General features: G+C 35.3%; 1 protein-coding gene across 1 annotated transcript; it reads right to left on the bottom strand.

Moving 5' to 3' along the window:
* Positions 1–7,844: 7,844 nt before the first annotated feature.
* On the bottom strand, positions 7,845–11,638 carry LOC137397598 (uromodulin-like). The gene is made up of 2 exons (XM_068083892.1): positions 11,476–11,638; positions 7,845–8,101 (listed from the first exon to the last, which is right to left on the bottom strand). The coding sequence occupies exons 1-2, from the start codon at positions 11,636–11,638 to the stop codon at positions 7,845–7,847; spliced, it is 420 nt and encodes a 139-aa protein (XP_067939993.1).
* Positions 11,639–19,442: the final 7,804 nt, after the last annotated feature.

The following is a 19,442-nucleotide window of genomic DNA, read 5'->3' as shown; positions in this document are numbered from 1 at the left end:
CTATCTATGACCGAGCAGCCAAAATTCATAGCAATGTTGAAGGTGTTTGACCCTCGTTATTGTCCGCCGTCTATAGGCGCACCGCATGTGAACAGCACATTACCAACTTGTTTTTGAAAATAAGAAGTGAAATACAGGATGTGTTGAATGAAAACAAAAGTTCAGTGACTCCAATGTTTAGTTTTCCTACTGATCTATGGTCATCGGCCACGTTAGATCCTTATATATCCTTGACCATACATTTTTCACAGTTGACATGAAACTGGAAAATTGTGTGTTGGAAACCAAATATTTCCCGAATGCACACACCGGTGTCAATTTGGCAGTGGTGATAGCGAAGTTGCTTGAAGATTGGAACTTGACGAAAAACCACATGCAGTGTATCACAACGAACAGGGCTAGCAACATGATACGTATAAGTGAAGTAGGTAACATGCGTCGACTCCCATGCTCTGGCCATCTTCTGCACAATGCTGTCAAGAAAGCAATGGAAAAACCAGAAATCCTCAATACTACAAAGAAACTGAAACGTGTGGTTGCTTTCTTTCACTAAAGTCATAGGAGAAAGAGAAACCTCGAGCAAGAACAACAGAAAAGCGGAAAGAACATAATGACATTACATAGACCATGTCCTACAAGGTGGAACAGTACATACGTAATGTACCGAGCTATTCACAACAACCTCGTCGAGATAAAACGTGTCGTTGTTCAAGAAGATTCAACACTGGTCACCACCGTTGATGAAGACAAGTTAATAGCGCTAGTGGTAGAAGCATTCGGTGCATTTAATGATATGACAGACCAGCTAAGCGATGATAGGATGGTAACGGTGAGCTCAGTGCTGCCCAAAGTCCTTATCAAGTCCTTACAGAATAGCAATATGACAAACAACGAAGGACGGGAATACAGAAGTACAGTGTGGGACTACTTCAATGACAAGTGAGGCTAAATAGTTGTTTCCTGGCATGTGCTTATGCTTCCTTTCCCTATCCCTACCACCGAGCTATCCTTATACTGAGCTATCACTACCTCTGAGCTATTCCTCTTCTATCGCTGATGACTTGGAGCATTAAATTATTATCATATAGCATTTATTTTGTCATCTATTTTTTGCTGTTTTGTTAACCTTTAGCTGCTCTTTTCAAGTCACATATGCTCTAGAAAAGGCAGTCGAAAGTTACTACTTAAGCGAGAATTGAGTGACAAAAATTCACTGAATGCCGTCTTCACTTTGCTTTGCTATCAAATGATGAAAAGGCTTCAGAATTATTGGCAAATTTTAAGCACTCTCAGTCTCATTTCAGTCAGGTGTCACTCTCAACAGCTAAATCTTTGAACTTGGCTATTAATTTTAAAAACATTTAATTCATTCAATAATTGGAGAAACTATATCCTCTAGCTGATATTTTCTTCAAACATTGATTTTGCTTGCCTATTGCATCGTATTATCATGGCCTAACCGAGTGCGAAGACATTTGACAGAGTATGAACAAAATCACTTTTTGGCCCTTTTCTGGCAATCTTTCTACCAATATCCAATTACTAGTAATGCTTACAGGCTGGTGAATGACAGAAATGGAGAATATATAAAAATTCTGTCAAAGGCCACAACGCTTGATCCCCGGTTCGTGTTACAACTGGAGACATTAGGCTCATCATTAGGTGTGGAGACCAATTATACGGAAAGTCTGCTGGCACAGTTGTCCTCAATTATAGAGAGAAAGGGTAAGCTTTTATGTGCTCTCTAATCTGGGGATTGATATTGATATATAGCTATGTATTATTTTTCATTTCCATTTACTTCTATAGTTTTGTCAGCGACTCACTAGTAAAATTTCAATTTTAGAAGTCATTTACGGAATTTACAGATCATTGTCAGTTTTGTCACACGCTATTTTCGATGACTGTTGTCTCTCTTATGTCTTATGATCGCAATGGACCGATTTACAATACACAAGATGAGATAATCATAATTTTAAGTGTTTCAAACAGTAAACTGCAGTATTGCTAACAACTTTTTACTGGTAGTTATTAATGACCCTTTTGATCGCTAGCCCTCGTTCTATTTGGTATAATACAATTAGTCGGCATTTTTCAGCAGCAGCTACTACAGCACCTGGGGTAGACAATGCGATACCTGCAAAAAATTTAAGACTCGGCTCTCTTATGGCATCCTTCGAGCCCAGTGATTCTGCAATTGACAAATGTACACCGGAGCAATTGGCGTTGAAGCAGTGGGAAACGCATAAGACTTTGGCACAAAAACACGCTTTGTCTTTTGATGATGACCCCTGCGAGTGGTGGGCACGTTATGGTGAAATGTTGCCTGAGCTACATCTTATGGCGAGGTCTTATTTAGTAGAGCAGGCGACAAGTTGCAGCTCTGAGCGCCTCTTCTCAAAAGCGGGCTTTATTGTGAACAAGCATAGGACATCGCTGAAAACAGATAATGTTTCAATGGTCACTTTTCTAGCTACCAATAGTCATGAGTAATGGTTGTTAGAAGGTATGTACACATGACTTTCACATTATTGAAAGTGCAATGTCTTTTTTCTTTTCAATCCGGCTATATAGTTTGCCAACCGTTCAGGTCTCAAGATGAAGCTTAACCGTATGATAGTTGTAGATATCTTATTATCTTACAATGTATGTAAATCATATCAATAGGCTATCTCATTGTAGTCCTAATTGTAGGCTACTAGTGGTTCTCTTATGTTAATCCTAACCATAGCCTAGTAACAGTATCTTATATTAGTCGTGACCGTAAGCTAGTAATAGTATCTTATATTAGTCATGACCGTAGCCTAGTAACAGTATCTTATATTACTCGTGACCGTAGGCTAGTAATAGTATCTCTTATGCTAGTCGTGATCATAGGCTAGGAATAGTATCTTATGCTATTCGTGATCATAGGCTAGTAATAGTGTTTCTTATGCTAGTCGTGACTGTAGACTAATAATAGTATCTTATGCTATTTGTGACCATAGGCTAGTAACAGTATCTTATGCTAGTCATGACCGTAGGCTAGTAATAGTGTTTCTTATGCTAGTCGTGACTGTAGACTAATAATAGTATCTTATGCTAGTCATGACCGTAGGCTAGTAATAGTATCTTATGCTAGTCGTGACTGTAGACTAATAATAGTATCTTATGCTATTTGTGACCATAGGAGAATTATAGCATCTCTTATGCTAGTTGTGTATGTAGGCTGGTTCTAGTCATCTTATTATAGAGTGTAAACAGTGTAAATTATAGAGTGTAAAACTATATCGTCTTATTAAACTAGACTGAGCAGTATAGTGTAGTTGTATTGTGATACCATTACATCATTCAAGCTGCCTCATGCATGCTTGCACACATACAATGCAATGTATAATGCAACTATGCGCACTAGGACAACAATAAAACGATTATTTCTATGCATTTATTTTTGCATTTGCGGATTATTTCTATGCATTTCTTTTTACATTTACAAATTTTTATTAGGCATGTGTAGCTGATGCTGCCACTTTGTATACTTTTGTGTTGAATGCGGCAACACTGTTTTTCTATTACATTAAAAGTAGAAACCACGCTGCTTACTTCTTCCATGTCAGTTATTAATAAGCCAGAGATTTGCTTGTAGATGAATGTAGGATTGCAGTAAACGCTGTCAAGTTGAATGTTGTTTTATAAACGGTATTGTAATTACATATATAAATAAAATAAATTGTCGTTCATTGCTGAAGAGCTGGGTTTATTCTCAACAAACAAGGTACATGATTTTATGTGCGTTTGTGATTCTGTATTCTATGCTCGCTTTCTACACGCTTGTCTAAAATAAAGAATACACAATATCCAAGTTTAGAGTTGGGTGGAATGAGCCAACAGGTGGATTTTGCAATCCGAATGCCATCCTTTGTGCAAGGGTTTGCTTAGCACACGAGACCCTGCACTCCAGTAAAGTAGAGCTGGAGTTGCCTTCCTCCGACTAAGCTGACGAGTGCTGCGTAGCAATGGTAGATAGCAATGGTAGATGGAACACAACTTCCAAAAACCCATACGGTTTTTGTCTCATTTTGCGGTATTTAGTGTGTAAACCAAACCACATATTTTTGGGAGTTGTTCTCTCAATGTCGGTATGCGGTACGGTATCAGTTTAAACAGGTGCGGTCTCTGTGCACTGTTGGTGCCCAAAACCGCCCAGCCTTAAATAAACTAGACCTTTAGTTCTGTTTATACAATGACTCATACAAGTACAAAAAACAAATAGATGAAAAGAATCGCTGAAGCGTGAAATTGCTTAAATATATGTGGCGTTCAATTACACACTTTAAATTACTCCCAATTGGCAGTATTTAATTAATTCCTTGATTACATAAAAGTTTGTTAGGATTGTTTACCAGCTCACCTAGTACAAATCCAATACTAAAACCTGCCAACTTCGCGTTTTCATAACTTTTACGTCTAGCTGTCAGATGTATATAATATATATAACATATACAAAATTTTGCAATACTCAACAGCATAAACGAAATAAACATATTTATGTATGCAGCATGTATACTCATGTTCTGGAATCATCCATAGACTAGTATTACTTATACAGCATGTATACTCATATTCTAGAATCATCCATAAACTAGTATTACTTATACAACATGTATACTCATATTCTAGAATCATCCATAGACTAGTATTACTTATACAACATGTATACTCATATTCTAGAATCATCCATAAACTAGTATTACTTATATAACATGTATACTCATATTCTAGAATCATCCATAGACTAGAATTACTTATACAGCATGTATACTCACATTCTACAATCATCCATAGACCAGTATTACTTATACAGCATGTATACTGATATTCTAGAATCATCCATAGACTAGTATTACTTATATAACATGTATACTCATATTCTAGAATCATCCATAGACTAGTATTACTTATACAACATGTATACTCATATTCTAGAATCATCCATAAACTAGTATTACTTATATAACATGTATACTCATATTCTAGAATCATCCATAGACTAGAATTACTTATACAGCATGTATACTCACATTCTACAATCATCCATAGACCAGTATTACTTATACAGCATGTATACTGATATTCTAGAATCATCCATAGACTAGTATTACTTATATAACATGTATACTCATATTCTAGAATCATTCATATACCAGTATTACTTATACAGCATGTATACTGATATTCTAGAATCATCCATAGACTAGTATTACTTATATAACATGTATACTCATATTCTAGAATCATTCATATACCAGTATTACTTATACAGCATGTATACTCATATTCTGGAATCATCCATAGACTAGTATTACTTATATAACATGTATACTCATATTCTAGAATGTTCTATAGACTAGTACTGCATGTAATATACAGAATATATAGTGTTATTCATTATGACAGTAAATGCTCTGTGTTTTCTGTGCATATTTGACTGATTCTATAACTTTCCGTAACTGGTCCAGTTATGACTATTTTATTGTACAAAACTACTATAGACAAAGAACTTAACTGCATTATCTAAGCTTATACGTCTATGAGATGAGATGTTACCAAACGCGCTGACTATGCAGCATTATAAAAATATAACTACAAGATGTACTTGAAGCTGTTATTGTACTACGTCACAAAAATTATAAAAGGTGCTAAATCTCTTAGTAGCTCCGCAAAGTTCTGAACAGGAAACTTCTTTTGTACCTGAAAAGTTTTGGGTCATTAAAAGTTATGTTCCGAAAAGGGAATAAGATTTGTTATTTAAAATTTTGAGAAAAGGTGTGTATGTGTCAAACAGGAAACTAACCAATTTACGTTTATTACTTACTCTACACCTTCATTTAGGTTTAGTTACTCTTCCTCAGGGAGTATAATCCCACGACCAAACGAGCGAGAGCGAAGTTTGAGAGTTTTTATGATAAATGCATGTGCACATAACTTTCAAAAGTTGTTCATCAACAAAGTCGCGAACCCTTGTCTCAAAATCTCATCAACAAATTTAACCATCGTTTTGTAGAGTCGTTAAAGTATAATAACAATACAAAACACATATAAGCCTCCTTAAATATGTTACCAAGTCTTTGTAAATTGTCGACAGACTCTTAAAACTTAACCATCTGAACGGATTATCCACAATTAGACAGATTTATTTGGCCAAAAATCGTTATTAAAAGTTGCTAAGGCTTACTTTTATCAAAGTTAAGACTGAAAATTGAAACGCCGAGCGACAGAGAATAGAACGATTAAGTCGTGCGAATTTCACGAAAAAATAACGTGCGCATTTCACCAGTCTATAGCATTGTCGAATTGCCGAAGGTTTCTGTAATTAACGTAGGAGTACTGAAATCATTTCATTTTTGCTGATTTCGAAGTAACCTACATTTTAGACACTTTTGAGTACTTTGGTATTTTAGCTGATGTCCAACACAGTGTAAGTAAAGGAAATGATGATGATATTTTTTTCTAACGTTTCCTATGAGATTATTACAATATTTAATTATAAGTTTGGATGGCTACAGAACAATGACTACGTAGTACAGATTTTCTAAAAAATTATATAAATATCACAACTTCTTGATAGTGCTAGCTATGACATTTTGAAATGTAAACAGAATTGTGCATTGGTTTTATATTATTACTATATTAATAATATTGGTTATTCTAATAATATCAGTGCATTTTATTTCTAATATTGGCCAATATTGCATTTCTCCTATTGCAGGGGGAGAGATATAAACAAATAATCTTTTCCTTTCATTATCGCTATTTGTTGTATATAATAACACCCACACCCAGTACATTACAGCTACCATTGCAGTTATCCTATTGCACTGCAGTGCCATTTGACTGCTAATATTGCATTTCTCAACCATCAGTACCCTTTCTTTTTTCCAATATCACTTTGGTCGTGGGCTGTATGACAGTGGAATTTCTAGTTATTACTGCAGATTTTTGTATGCGTTTTGATCTCTTACAGTTGGCATTTTCTAGGAAGCAAAACCGACTTGGTACACAATTCCAAACAGAGTTATTTGCTCCTGTTTATGGAGATAGCATGAATCTCAACAAGAACCTATGGCTTGAAAGTCTTAAGATTTGGACACACTTAGAGTAGTGTTCTCCTGCAGCAATGATCGAAACATCACATTGTTATTATGGCTGGTAATAGTAGACAGCTTGTTCAGGAAACCAAAACATGAAGTCACTCATATTATGACTGATAATTAATCAGTTGGCAGTTGTCCCTCAAGGTGAGCAGACAACTAATGCTTGCATTTTCTATCAGATCCATCAAGAGAATTATTAACTTTTGTACTTTTTTGCACTGAAGAAATGAGTTTTTTAGGTTTTTTAGTTTTTTACTGCAATCCTTTGAGTTTCAAGAAAAAAAATGTCTCCTTTAATGTTTGTTTTTTAACCTTCATCATGTTTTTGGCTGATCTTTCTTTAAAATTATAAGTTCTTTTACGGAAGTGTGCTAAGCGTACTGCTCCATAACCTGCTGTGACCCTAAAGCTATGGTATCCTAAACACTCATGGCCAGATATAATAATATATTAACACAATGTGCATGTTAGCTGTACATTAGAATTAGATGAAGCACATTTTGCTGCAGTAAGCTGCTACTAATATCAGATTAAAAAAATATTAAAGGGCTTGATAATAATGCAGAGAAATTAGCAATAATCTATATTAACTCAAAAAGCATACTTGAACAGGAAGAGTATAAAATATCTCATGAATTAGCAGCACTAAAGGTAAAAATTTAGGCTATGAAAATGGCGAACCAGCAAAAATAATATCGTTTCTAGCTACTTCTACTTCATGCCACAGAAGGCATAGAAGCAGGTGTCGAATGGAGAATCGTCATACTTGTATATGAAGTCATTTGGAGTCGTCGTGCTGCATCGCATCACTTTAGTGTCTGATATCTTAGCTCTGCATTTAGTGTAACTGCCGTAGACTTTTATTGATTTGATTACTCCTACTGCCTGCGGCATGGCGTCGTCCGTCCAGAATGGCATAAAGGCTCCGCAGCTTCTCATCGGTACACAGCTGTTCATCATCTGGCTGCCTGTAAGTGTACGTAGTCATGTCTGACAGTTTAAGTCAAGATCGAATCTCCAACAGGACTTGAAAGTTCAAACATACAAGTAATATTTTAAATAGACTGACAACCTGCTATATGATGCAGATATTTTTAGAGTTGACTCAAGTTACCAGGCTAATTGACTTTCTATAATTTCTGTTTAGACTGTGAAAAACCAGCTTTTTAGCTGTTTATACAACATTCCTGACAAATATATGTGTTTCACGCAGAAATAAATAGGGGCTAGAGAGACAGCCTCCAATGTAGTCAATGTCACTAATAAATAGGGGCTAGAGAGACAGCCTCCAATGTAGTCAATGTGACTAATAAATAGGGGCTAGAGAGACAGCCTCTAATGTAGTCAATGTCACTAATAAATAGGGGCTAGAGAGACAGCCTCTAATGTAGTCACTAATGGACCAGACAGATAGACAGATAGACAGTAGACCTGGAGCATAGCAAATGCAAAGAATATTGATCCGTTTGTAGCAAACTCTGGCTTGTCTTAAATTGGCTTGTTCTTGTGGAAAAAGAAAAAGGCCATTTTACTATAAAAAGCCGAATCACCAATAGCTGAAAGAAAGAGTTCTTGTAGCTTTGGGCAGCTAAATCTGATTTGAGAGAAGTACTGTGTAAGCAACGCGGCATCCGATAAGGATTCAAGCAAATAAAACATACGAAACTTGGCAAACAGGAAGTGACGCTATGCGGCTCTTAAAGCTAATAAGGCTAATATAAGTTCACCATAGGCTAGAAATTACTTGATAAAAGATCACACGTGAGAGCAGGTATAGTCAAATAACCTGAGCAATGATCCACTCTAAAATATCCAGAGATTTGGAGATCCGCAGCGAATCGAACAACACGAGTTGTATTTCAAACTAAGCATCTACTTTTACCCAAAATTTCAAATGTTTATTAATGACAATTAGTAAAACATATAAATATGCAATGCAATTTAGAAGTGATAGAAAAAACTTTGTGTGAAAGTTTGGGGAAAATAATGTTAGCATATTTTTAAAATCAAATCTGAAAACTAGAGTTGAAATATCTGAAGAAAACATGTAAGAACCTTTGATTGAGTCAAAATAAACTACTTTGCTAAAAGTTTGCTGGATCCTATTCTAAAATATCAAAAACTTTCTGAAACATTAAATAATAATAATAAAATACAAGAAGACCACATGCTAAGATATAAAGTACAAAGGGATTGCATTCTAAGGTCTAAAATACAAGGGGTCCACACGCTAGGGTCTAAAATACAAGGGGTTCACATGCTAGGGTCTAAAATACAAGGGTAACATATGCTAGGGTCTAAAATACAAAGGGAACACGTGCTAGGATCTAAAATACAAGGGGAGCACGTGTTAGGGCCTAAAACACAAGGGGAGCACATGCTAAAGTCTAAAATACAAAGAGATCTCATGCTAGAGTAGCTAAAATACAAAAGGATCCCATGCTAGAGCCTAACATAAAAAAGACCACATGCTAGACTCTAAAATACTAAGAGATCACATTTTATAGTCTGAAATACAAGGGGTCTACATGGTAGGGTCTAAAATACAAGGGGTCCACATGCTAGAGTCTAAAATACAAGAAGTCCACATGCTAGACTCTAAAATACAAAGAGATTACATGCTAGAGTCTAAAATACAAGAAGTCCACATGCTAGACTCTAAAATACAAAGAGATTACATGCTAGAGTCTGAAATACAAGGGGTCCACATGCTAGGAGACCAAATACTCTTTTGTCTCATTATTTGTTTGTAAACAAGCTTAACTTTGTGATATTATTATCAGGACAAAAGTACTTACTATTAAAATTAGGATGATTTTCTCACTTAGTAAGTAAATGTTCTAATCTAGCTGGTAGGTAAAGGTTGACATGCAACAAAATTCGCATTACAGTTATTTGGTATCAAAAGATTCACCATGTCTTACTCTGCTGTGTTGTAAGTGTAAAATGTGTGGAAATATTATGATTACAAGGTCTTAAAGCTTAAAAATGAACGGTTAATCGCAGCCATCACAACAATTCCAAAGGTTGGAATCCCTCTCAAAACGGCTCAAATGTGACATAGTTGAACACAATGGCTTTTGTTTACACTTTTATGCAATCGTCAAAATATTCTCACAAATAAACTTTACACATTCAATAAAGCCATATCTATTGTCCTCATGCGTTTATTTCATAATTATTGCAATGCTGTCACTTTGAGCACTGATATCTCGAAACCTAGTCTAAAGATTAATTTAATTTTTTAGCCTTAGCTCGAATGGGTGCATATCATCCTCTGATAAACATGAAAAGCCTGTTGGTCACCTGTGATGGTCAAAAATGCTGCAGAAATTGTTCACAATATTTGGCGAAAAATATGGGTCACACGATCAGATAATGACTAGATGATTAGACCAAGCTGAAACAAAACTGTAAAGTAGCGAGCATTTATATTTGATGCGGACATTTTGGTAGAACCCGAAGTGTTTTTCATAAGCTAGTGCTATGAGAAGTGTTATATCGAGCCTTTTATTGGCCTTTCATTTCACGTGGTAACATCACATGTCAAACAATAACCACGTCGAGTTGAATATGTCATCGGAATGAAAGGATTCCAACCTACGGTCATTTTTTAACTGATCATTTTTAAGCTTTAAAAGCTTGCAGTCGCATTTCAACATGTTTTAAACCTGCAACACAGCAGAGTAAGACATGGTGAACTTTTTGATACCAAATAACTGTGATGTAAATTTTGTTTCAAGACAACCTTTAAGTATTAAGTTGCTGTTGGCTGCTGTCACAGCATTTTGTCTTAAACTACAACATGAGTATGAGCAACAAACAATATTGTTGGTAATTTATTATAATCTTGCTAGATGTAGAGTAAATGGTCAGTAGGTCAACAGGTCAACAGGTCAATTTATTACCGAGCTTCTTTTCACAACCAGTTTAAATCAAGTAAATTGACTAAGAGATTGATAAATTATGCACATTATTGTTGTTAAATATGTTATGCTTGCATTTTAGCAACTTTACAAAGTGCGTACTCAATAATAAAACAAAAAGTTAAATGACAAAATTATTTCGCTCTTATTTTAAAATGAATTTAACCAAAAACTTTTGTTAACTCATTACAAAGTTTTAGAGATTGTGCAAATACAATAAGGTTATCATGGAAAATATTTTAAATGAAATTTTGGTGCAGAACACAAACTAATATGAATCTTTTACAACGGTACCTCTGACCTCACATTTGAACTTATCTTTGACCAAGTTTTGCATCTTTCTAAGTTTTCATAATATTGTCAGCGGTGAGTGCATGACTACCTTATTTAAAATAAAGAAATTTCAGAAATTTTACCTCCATCGCCGGCGAACCTAAACCAAGGGCTATCTGAATAAAAATCACAGGCATAACCATTCTTAGAATGAGATGTGTTGGGTTTCTTATCTGTGCCATTGTGGTCCATCCTCCATGACTGAGTGTAGTTGACTGCCTTCATACACTCAGGGTGCGGCGCCATAGCCTCAGTGTGAGTTGCTTCTGAAACAGTAGACTTTGTTCAGTTTATTGGACTTCGCTCACCTCTAAGAATATGTTATGAAAAGTGGCAGCGTAGTTAAATGATGAACAAAAATCATATGCCAAAGGACCACATGCTAGAGGATAAAGTACAAAGAACCTCATACAAGGGGATAAAATACTATCCCCTTGTATGAGGGGACCACATGCTACAAATAAAACACAAGGGGACAACATGATACTTAGGGATAAAATACAAAGGGACCTCATACAAGGGGATAAAATACAAAGGGACCTCATACTAGGGAATAAAAAGGGACCAAATGTTAGGGGATTAAGCTCTGGGTAGTCTTGAAGCAAAAACACCATCTTGTGCTTCAAGAATAGATGAACTGCAAAATGATGCAAAATGTGTCACAAATTACCAAAACAAGATATGCTTTTGTCTTGTCACCAAGTAAATTAAATCTGGGTAGACAATCTACAAGTGTATGCATTGCAATCGGAAGCATATTTTTCGTTTTATAGTATTCATAAAGGCAGGAAGTATTTTTACACATTTGTCATTTAACAATATCTTTAATACAATAAAGCACATTTAGAAAAGATTAAGATTTGGGTGATTTTAGGCCACTTTCGGAAAAACTCTTGCATAAAAAGTAATTGCGTAACCTATGGATAACACAGCAACAGGTCACTGAAAGTTGCTCTTATGAAACGTGCTAGTTGTTTTTTGTTTAGCAGAACGATAATGACGCATGGGCTTGATCAGTATTAGCGCTATCTGTAATGGCAGGTTTTATAAATGAGGGAACCAGACTGGATAAGCACCATGGCTTCATAGACACTAGTAGTCATATATATGCCTTTCATATTAGCTGGTCTGGCATACCTCTGTTATTGGTTATTGGTTAAACAAGGTAGGGGTAGGTCAATGCCTTTCATATTAGCTGGTCTGGCATACCTCTGTTATTGGTTATTGGTTAAACAAGGTAGGGGTAGGTTAATGCCTTTCATATTAGCTGGTCTGGCATACCTCTGTTATTGGTTATTGGTTAAACAAGGTAGGGGTAGGTTAATGACTTTCATATTAGCTGGTCTGGCATACCTCTGTTATTGGTTATTGGTTAAACAAGGTAGGGGTAGGTCAATCCTTGTTAGCCTATAGCCTAGACGATAGCAAAACTGCAGATTAGGTTACTACTAATGTCTAACTGCTTAGTTTATAAGGTCAGAGTTCAATGCAAAACCATCATCGGGTTACAAAAGTATCACTCCTGTCTCTCGTTATATTATAAAGGTACCAATCCTGTCTCTCGTTATATCACAAAAGTACCAATCCTGTCTCTCGTTATATTATAAAGGTGCCGCCATTTAAATTTCTGTACTAATAAAGGCTGAGTTGAGAATATTAGTGCTTGAATTGAGTTTATTAGTGGAAAGTGGAAAGAAAATGAGTGTAAAGAATCACAGCTTTAAGTTACTCCCTAGTAGAGAGAAACTGTTTATAAAGATGTTGTGGTGGTGCTGACTTCATCACCTGGCTAACAAGAGTGTGCAGATTTCAAGTTAAATTTGTGTTTTGCCAGAATGTTTTAGGTGAGTAACAAGAGTCCTGGTATGAACTCTGGGTAAGAGAACCCATGCAAAGGCCTCGATAAAGGGCAAACGTAGAAAACTGTTTCAAGTCAAGGCTGCTACTTGTAGTGTTTGTTTTGCCCCAGTACGGTAAGAATACTTGAGATATTGCCGCTAGATGTTTACATACCGGCTTTGCAGAAAAGGAAGTAGTAAGCAAATCCTACTAACATGAGGCCGGCGATTACCAGAATTCCCAAGCAGATCATCCAGCGGTTACAAGAAGTTTGTTTTTGCCTCATCTCTACAATTAGTTATCTTTACTAAGTCAGTATAGACAGAATATACAGACAGACAGACTATACAGACAGACAGACTATACAGACAGACAGACAGACTATACAGACAGACAGACTATACATGTCTTAGAATTAAATCCCATTGAGTTTATCTTTAAATCTAAAAACAAGGTTTCCTAAAACCTTTATATGCTTATGTTTGATACAGAGCTGGTAACATGAGACTTCTAGGAATAACATTACAAAATGATTAGCAAAACTATAGAGACCTAGCTGCATATACTTGCAAAATGTGTTATTCAATACATACTGAAGCTATTTGCTGTGAATATACACGCTGACACTACTAAATTAGGCATTATGTTAAAAAAAGATTGATAAATGTCTAAATTTTTAAATTCGTTACTGGAGTATCATCGGATTTTTTGTATTTCAGTTTGTATAATCAATGATATAGGATATCACTAGTGTTAGCACAATCATTTGCATTTCTATATTTTGTTGAAAGAAAAAACATTAGGCCCTATATGCTAATCTTAATAAAAACATTAGGCCCTATATGCTAATGTTCGAAACAACCATGTACAAAAAACTGTCAAGTTTATAACATGAACTAAACTATAGAAATAATAATTTAGTTACCGAAAAATCTTTGAAAATGTTTCATAAACAGTTTCTAATATACTGATAGCTTTCACCTGAGATGAAAATGTAAATATAAATAATTGTTTGTTGAAGCAGTGTTGTCATCAATAGCAGCAGCCAACAGCATGAGCTGCAAGTCACAGCACTCAACAGTATGAGCTGGAGATAAATTAAATGGAAATAAGATTATAATAATCAACTATTTCGGCCAATCAAAGTTGTTTTGATTCTATCTCTACTAATATAGACCGACGTGCTTGTTCTAAGTGATGCATTGACAACGTAGCGAATGTGTTGCCAATGCAATGGCTAAACATTGATTAATGTGTTGCCATTGCGTTTGCTTCTTCTTATTGCAGGTAAAATATATACAGATGATAAAACTATATTTACATCTGTAGAAAAAAGAAACTGCCATGACGTGAGCTTAGCACCTGCGTGAAAGCTTAGACAATTTATTATTTTCTGGCAATTTGAGGTACTAAACCAGGAAAAGAAGTCTATCAAAACCAGATGTTGAAATAAAGATCTCGCTGGCTGCATTGGCACCAGTTTATTTATTTATGACCAATGAATTTAGAACACAAAGGCATACACTCCATCTCTGTAGCCAATCATTTAGTTAGTGAGTAAGCCATCTGCTTGCTCAATACTTTCATGTGACTGAGGAATCCAATATTCTGGCATACGAAACCAGTCATAACTAGCGTAACTTGTAAAACAGACTTTGTTGAATGAGGAAGTTCAATGCACCTTTAGCCGACCTCTGGTTTATATTACAGTAAGAGGATATGTCTAGATAAGTTTAACCTGACACCTTGAATGCTGCAAAATTTGTCCTCTCTCAATAGCATTTCTACATCATCTTCATCCGCAAATGGATGGTCTTCAGCTTTTTTACCCTTTGGAATCAGCTCCCAGCTAGGTTTACCGAGTTTGTACTTCTTAGATTCCATCATTGGGGCTTTTCTAGCAACCTGGTGCATCATCCATAAAGTAGAGACATTCAGTAGGAACAGGCACCTGCCTACAGCAAAGAAAGTAACTATAACTATTAGTGAGATGTCTGTAACAGAGTGAATAGAATGGAGGAGGTATTAGTGAGATGTCTGTAACAGAGTGAATAGAATAGAATGGAGGATGTATGAGTGAGATGTCTGTAACAGAGTGAATAGAATCGAGGATGCATGAGTAAAGTAACTCTTTCATGTTTTTTTGCCACTTAATAACTAGACTAGAGACTTCCGCGAAACCCAAACAAAACTAGGTTGCTGCTGGATGTTGAATTTCAATATTTTGATTATATTTTGATCACCAACATGCTACACATTTTTTCATGGAATTGTCAACTACTGTATTGTTATTCGTGCACTGATTGCAGGCCAAGCCTGTAAGATATCAGTCACAAGACTTGTAAAGGATAGGTTTTTCACCCCAGTAATAACCCATTCATAGTTTTATATTTTAGCCAGTCAGAAAGTTGCCATTTCAAAACCTAGGGTCAAGCCAATTTGTACAAGCTCATACCTATTACACTGTAAAGTACTGCATACTTAGCAGACACGTTAGTACGCACCACAATAATTGTTTGTCAGTAGTAAATAGTTGCAGCTGTTTGAGGCAAAATATTATGGTGTAGGTCTGTAGGACTTAGAACTTAGGAAACTTTTGTTTCTAAAACAAACAAGGTTTTACCCTATACTTCATACCTAAGGTTCCTTATTAGCCTTTACCTACAGGGAGCAGGAAACAGGGCTGAGATGTCCATTAGGTAGAAACACAACAACTAAGCATACTAGCTATAAAGCAACCTCTAGGTCATACTCATCCTCACTGATAACTAATGCTGTAGAAGTTATACACATCTTACGAAAGTATAAATACATGATGGCTATAAACAGCAATCTATCATTTTTACAAAGATGACAAAGTTTGATGGTGATCTTAATTTGCAAAAGCTATTCAAAAGGGTGCACACAAATGTACATAACTAAAGCATGTTACACTGCTACATCCTATGATGCTATACCTTATACTGCTATATGTTATACTGCTATACCCTATACTGTTGTATCCTATACTGCTATATCCTATACTGCCACATCTTATATGCTGCTATATCCTATATACTGCTATATCTTATGATGTTATATCCTATACTGCTACACCCTATACTGCTATATCTTATATTGTTATATCCTATGATGCTATATCCTATATTGCTATATCCTATACTGCTATATCTTATACTGCTGTATCTTATGATGCTATATCCTATATTGATATATCCTATGCCTTGAACGCTTATTACCCATAAAAACTAGAGTGCACATTATGCATGAGTTGCCAACTATATTCAAACAGTTTTGATATTTTATTACTTAAATATCATATATTATATAAAGCATCCAGTAAATTTATTAATTACTAAAATGTATGAGAAGAATAAACTAGGGTACTGACCTTACTACCGCTGTTCTCCCCTCCCTGATTACTAGGAACTCAGAATTGCAATGGCTGATGTGAAAGTCTTCAAGTCACTGTCACTTCTCTGACACGCTAACCTTTATGATAAGATGCAGCGGTGTGATGTTTTCATGGGAAACCTGAGCCACTTGTACTGCGGCAGATACCGGTAACTGGTTACTGATAGCTGATATCTATGAAGTATCACAGGCCAACTTCCTTCTTCGGCTTAAGCGGTGTTTGCCAAGTCCAACCTTCTATTTAATTAGTAAATCATATTCGCTGTCTCTCAGCTGTCTCAAGCTGAAATGCAGCTAGTTCCTGGTTGGCTAACAGCCCATATTTTCCTACACAAGCTATACAATGCTGTACACTATACTGTATGAGCCATAACTAGGGTGTATATGCTATAGAAGGATAGCAATTGATAAACATGGTTGATCACATGACAGTAACAAGGTTTCTGGAATGCTACTAGTTTACTTTTTGTAATAAGCATTGGCTCTCTATATTTGATGTCCTGTAAAAGCTGGTTCCCTGTGTGTTGCTGATAAACAATGGATCTCAGTTTACTATTTCATTATTAGAGCAGATTATAAATCCGACCACTTAAATGTAGTTTCAGTGTTTGACTTATTCTAGACTGACAACAGCAGCTGTAAATTCCTCACTGCTAGACTCCTATGAAATTTTAGCTTGCTGGCTTTTTTCTGTTTCATACCTACAATTTGGCAAATTGTCAACAGCAGATATTTCTGTTGTTGGAATGTAAACTACGTATGTAAATGTAAACTACAGTGTAAACTACAGTTGCTGTAAATTATAGTCAGCAGAATGTAAATTATAGTCAGTAGTCTAGTTTTATAGAGCAGCGGTGGAGATAAGTTGACTCAGTCAATTGAAGGCTAACAACCCTCTTGTCAAGCCTCCTATTAGATACCACTGCACCTGTCTCTAGTTGTTATTCTTACAAACAGATAAAAGGCTGCACAATAGAGAATTCTTAGTATAATTTCTTCCCTTATCAGTTCTCAAGTATATTTAACGTTTTGCCTCACATACATTCCACTGTGCTTTCATTTTACTCATCCTTGTTATCCAACTGCCTTGCTACCAGAGTCAATCCTTGTGATGACCTACTGCCAGAGTCAATCCTTGTGATGACCTACTGCCAGGGTCAATCCTTGTGATGACCTACTGCCAAGGTCAATCCTTGTGATGACCTACTGCCAGGGTCCACCTTTGTGCTGACCTACTGCCACTACCACTCAAACAGCTCCCTCAAGTGACCAATTATATTCCGCCTATGTACAACTAGAATGCATATAACCCTCATAATAGATTTGAACAGATATGGAGACTCTTTTACTAATACAAATAGAATTTCCAAGATATTACATTATTACAGTTTATTAAAGACACATTGATTTTGAATGATTTAATTTTGAATGTTTCTCAAAACTTTCTAAAAATCATGTTACCATTGACGCAGATTCCAGGAAAACCTTCAACCACAGCAGCGAGCTATAAATATATTCTGTTTAGAGACTATAGTAACTATTTGTAGATTGAATAATTGTGTAATGGAGTTAGAAAATTTTTTGTGAACAACCTGTAGACAATAACATAATTAAAATGTTTTGTTATGTAACAAAGAACTAAAAGCTTAAGAGAGGAAGGAAGTTTATTTGTTGAAATGCTATGAAATGATATATATTGCACATTGCCTATCCTTTCAATGCAATGCTTCCAAAGCCAAGAGGACTCTCCTGAGTCATAATTTGAGCAAGTAGAGATATGTATTCTAAATGGCAGAAATTAATCTGGTAATAGAAAGTGACTGCTATCATTATATTTAGAAAAGCTGCCGGCGTTACAAAGAGTACACTTTATGTAATTGTTCCAAGTGAGAATATCATTAACTAACGTGTCCAGTTATTTAGTTTATCTTTTTAGAATTTGTTCATAAAGTTTTATACTTCGGTAATTTTCGTTTCGATTAGTTGATTAGACTAGGAGTAAGTGAGGTTTTGTTACGTTACTTCAACTGGAAATCTATGCTGCAGTTAAGCTATAGTATTATCATTATCATTATTATCATCCAATAACGATTTCCTGAAAGTTGTTTTAACAAATGATGGCACCATGATGCCTTACTGAAATTCAAAGGTTTGCTGGTTTGTTTTTCAATATATATATTATATATATGCTATATATATATATATATATATATATATATATATATATATATATATATATTGTATATGTAGCGCTTTGTAATTTCTCATAATATAGCATTTTAAAGTTCTAATACAATTTGATGAGTGACGATTGTGCAACCATTTAAAAATAGACATCAGATAGGTGTCTTATTGATTCCTTTTTAATAGTAAAAGTGCTTCTGGCAAATATTCAGTGATTCGTAATATTCTTTTCCAAAAAAGCTGTTAATATGTAAAAATGAACGGAAGTACCAGGTTCCACATGTTATACATAACTCTAATCTCTGTTGATTGATCATAAAAAGGGAACCCGAGTCACTTGATCTATGACAATTTCTGTATCGAGACTTTTGAACATCTGAGCCAATATTAGTCTCATCATAAGAAGTCACTTTAAACATACAAAATTCCAAAATACTCAAATTGGTAAAAGTGAAACATTTGGTAAAAATTATAAGGAAAATGCAAAAATAATAAAACTAACATAAAATAAATTAAGTTTGAAATACATTTAGTGTACGTCACGCAGTATGTGTCTATCAAACTTATATGCACTGTCAAACTTACGCTTCTATAAATATATTTCCAAAATAAA

Source organism: Watersipora subatra, chromosome 5, assembly GCF_963576615.1.
Source record: "Watersipora subatra chromosome 5, tzWatSuba1.1, whole genome shotgun sequence".
NCBI lineage: Eukaryota > Metazoa > Bryozoa > Gymnolaemata > Cheilostomatida > Watersiporidae > Watersipora > Watersipora subatra.
Note: the sequence above shows the minus strand (reverse complement) of the source record. Positions and strands in the feature narration are given on the sequence as shown.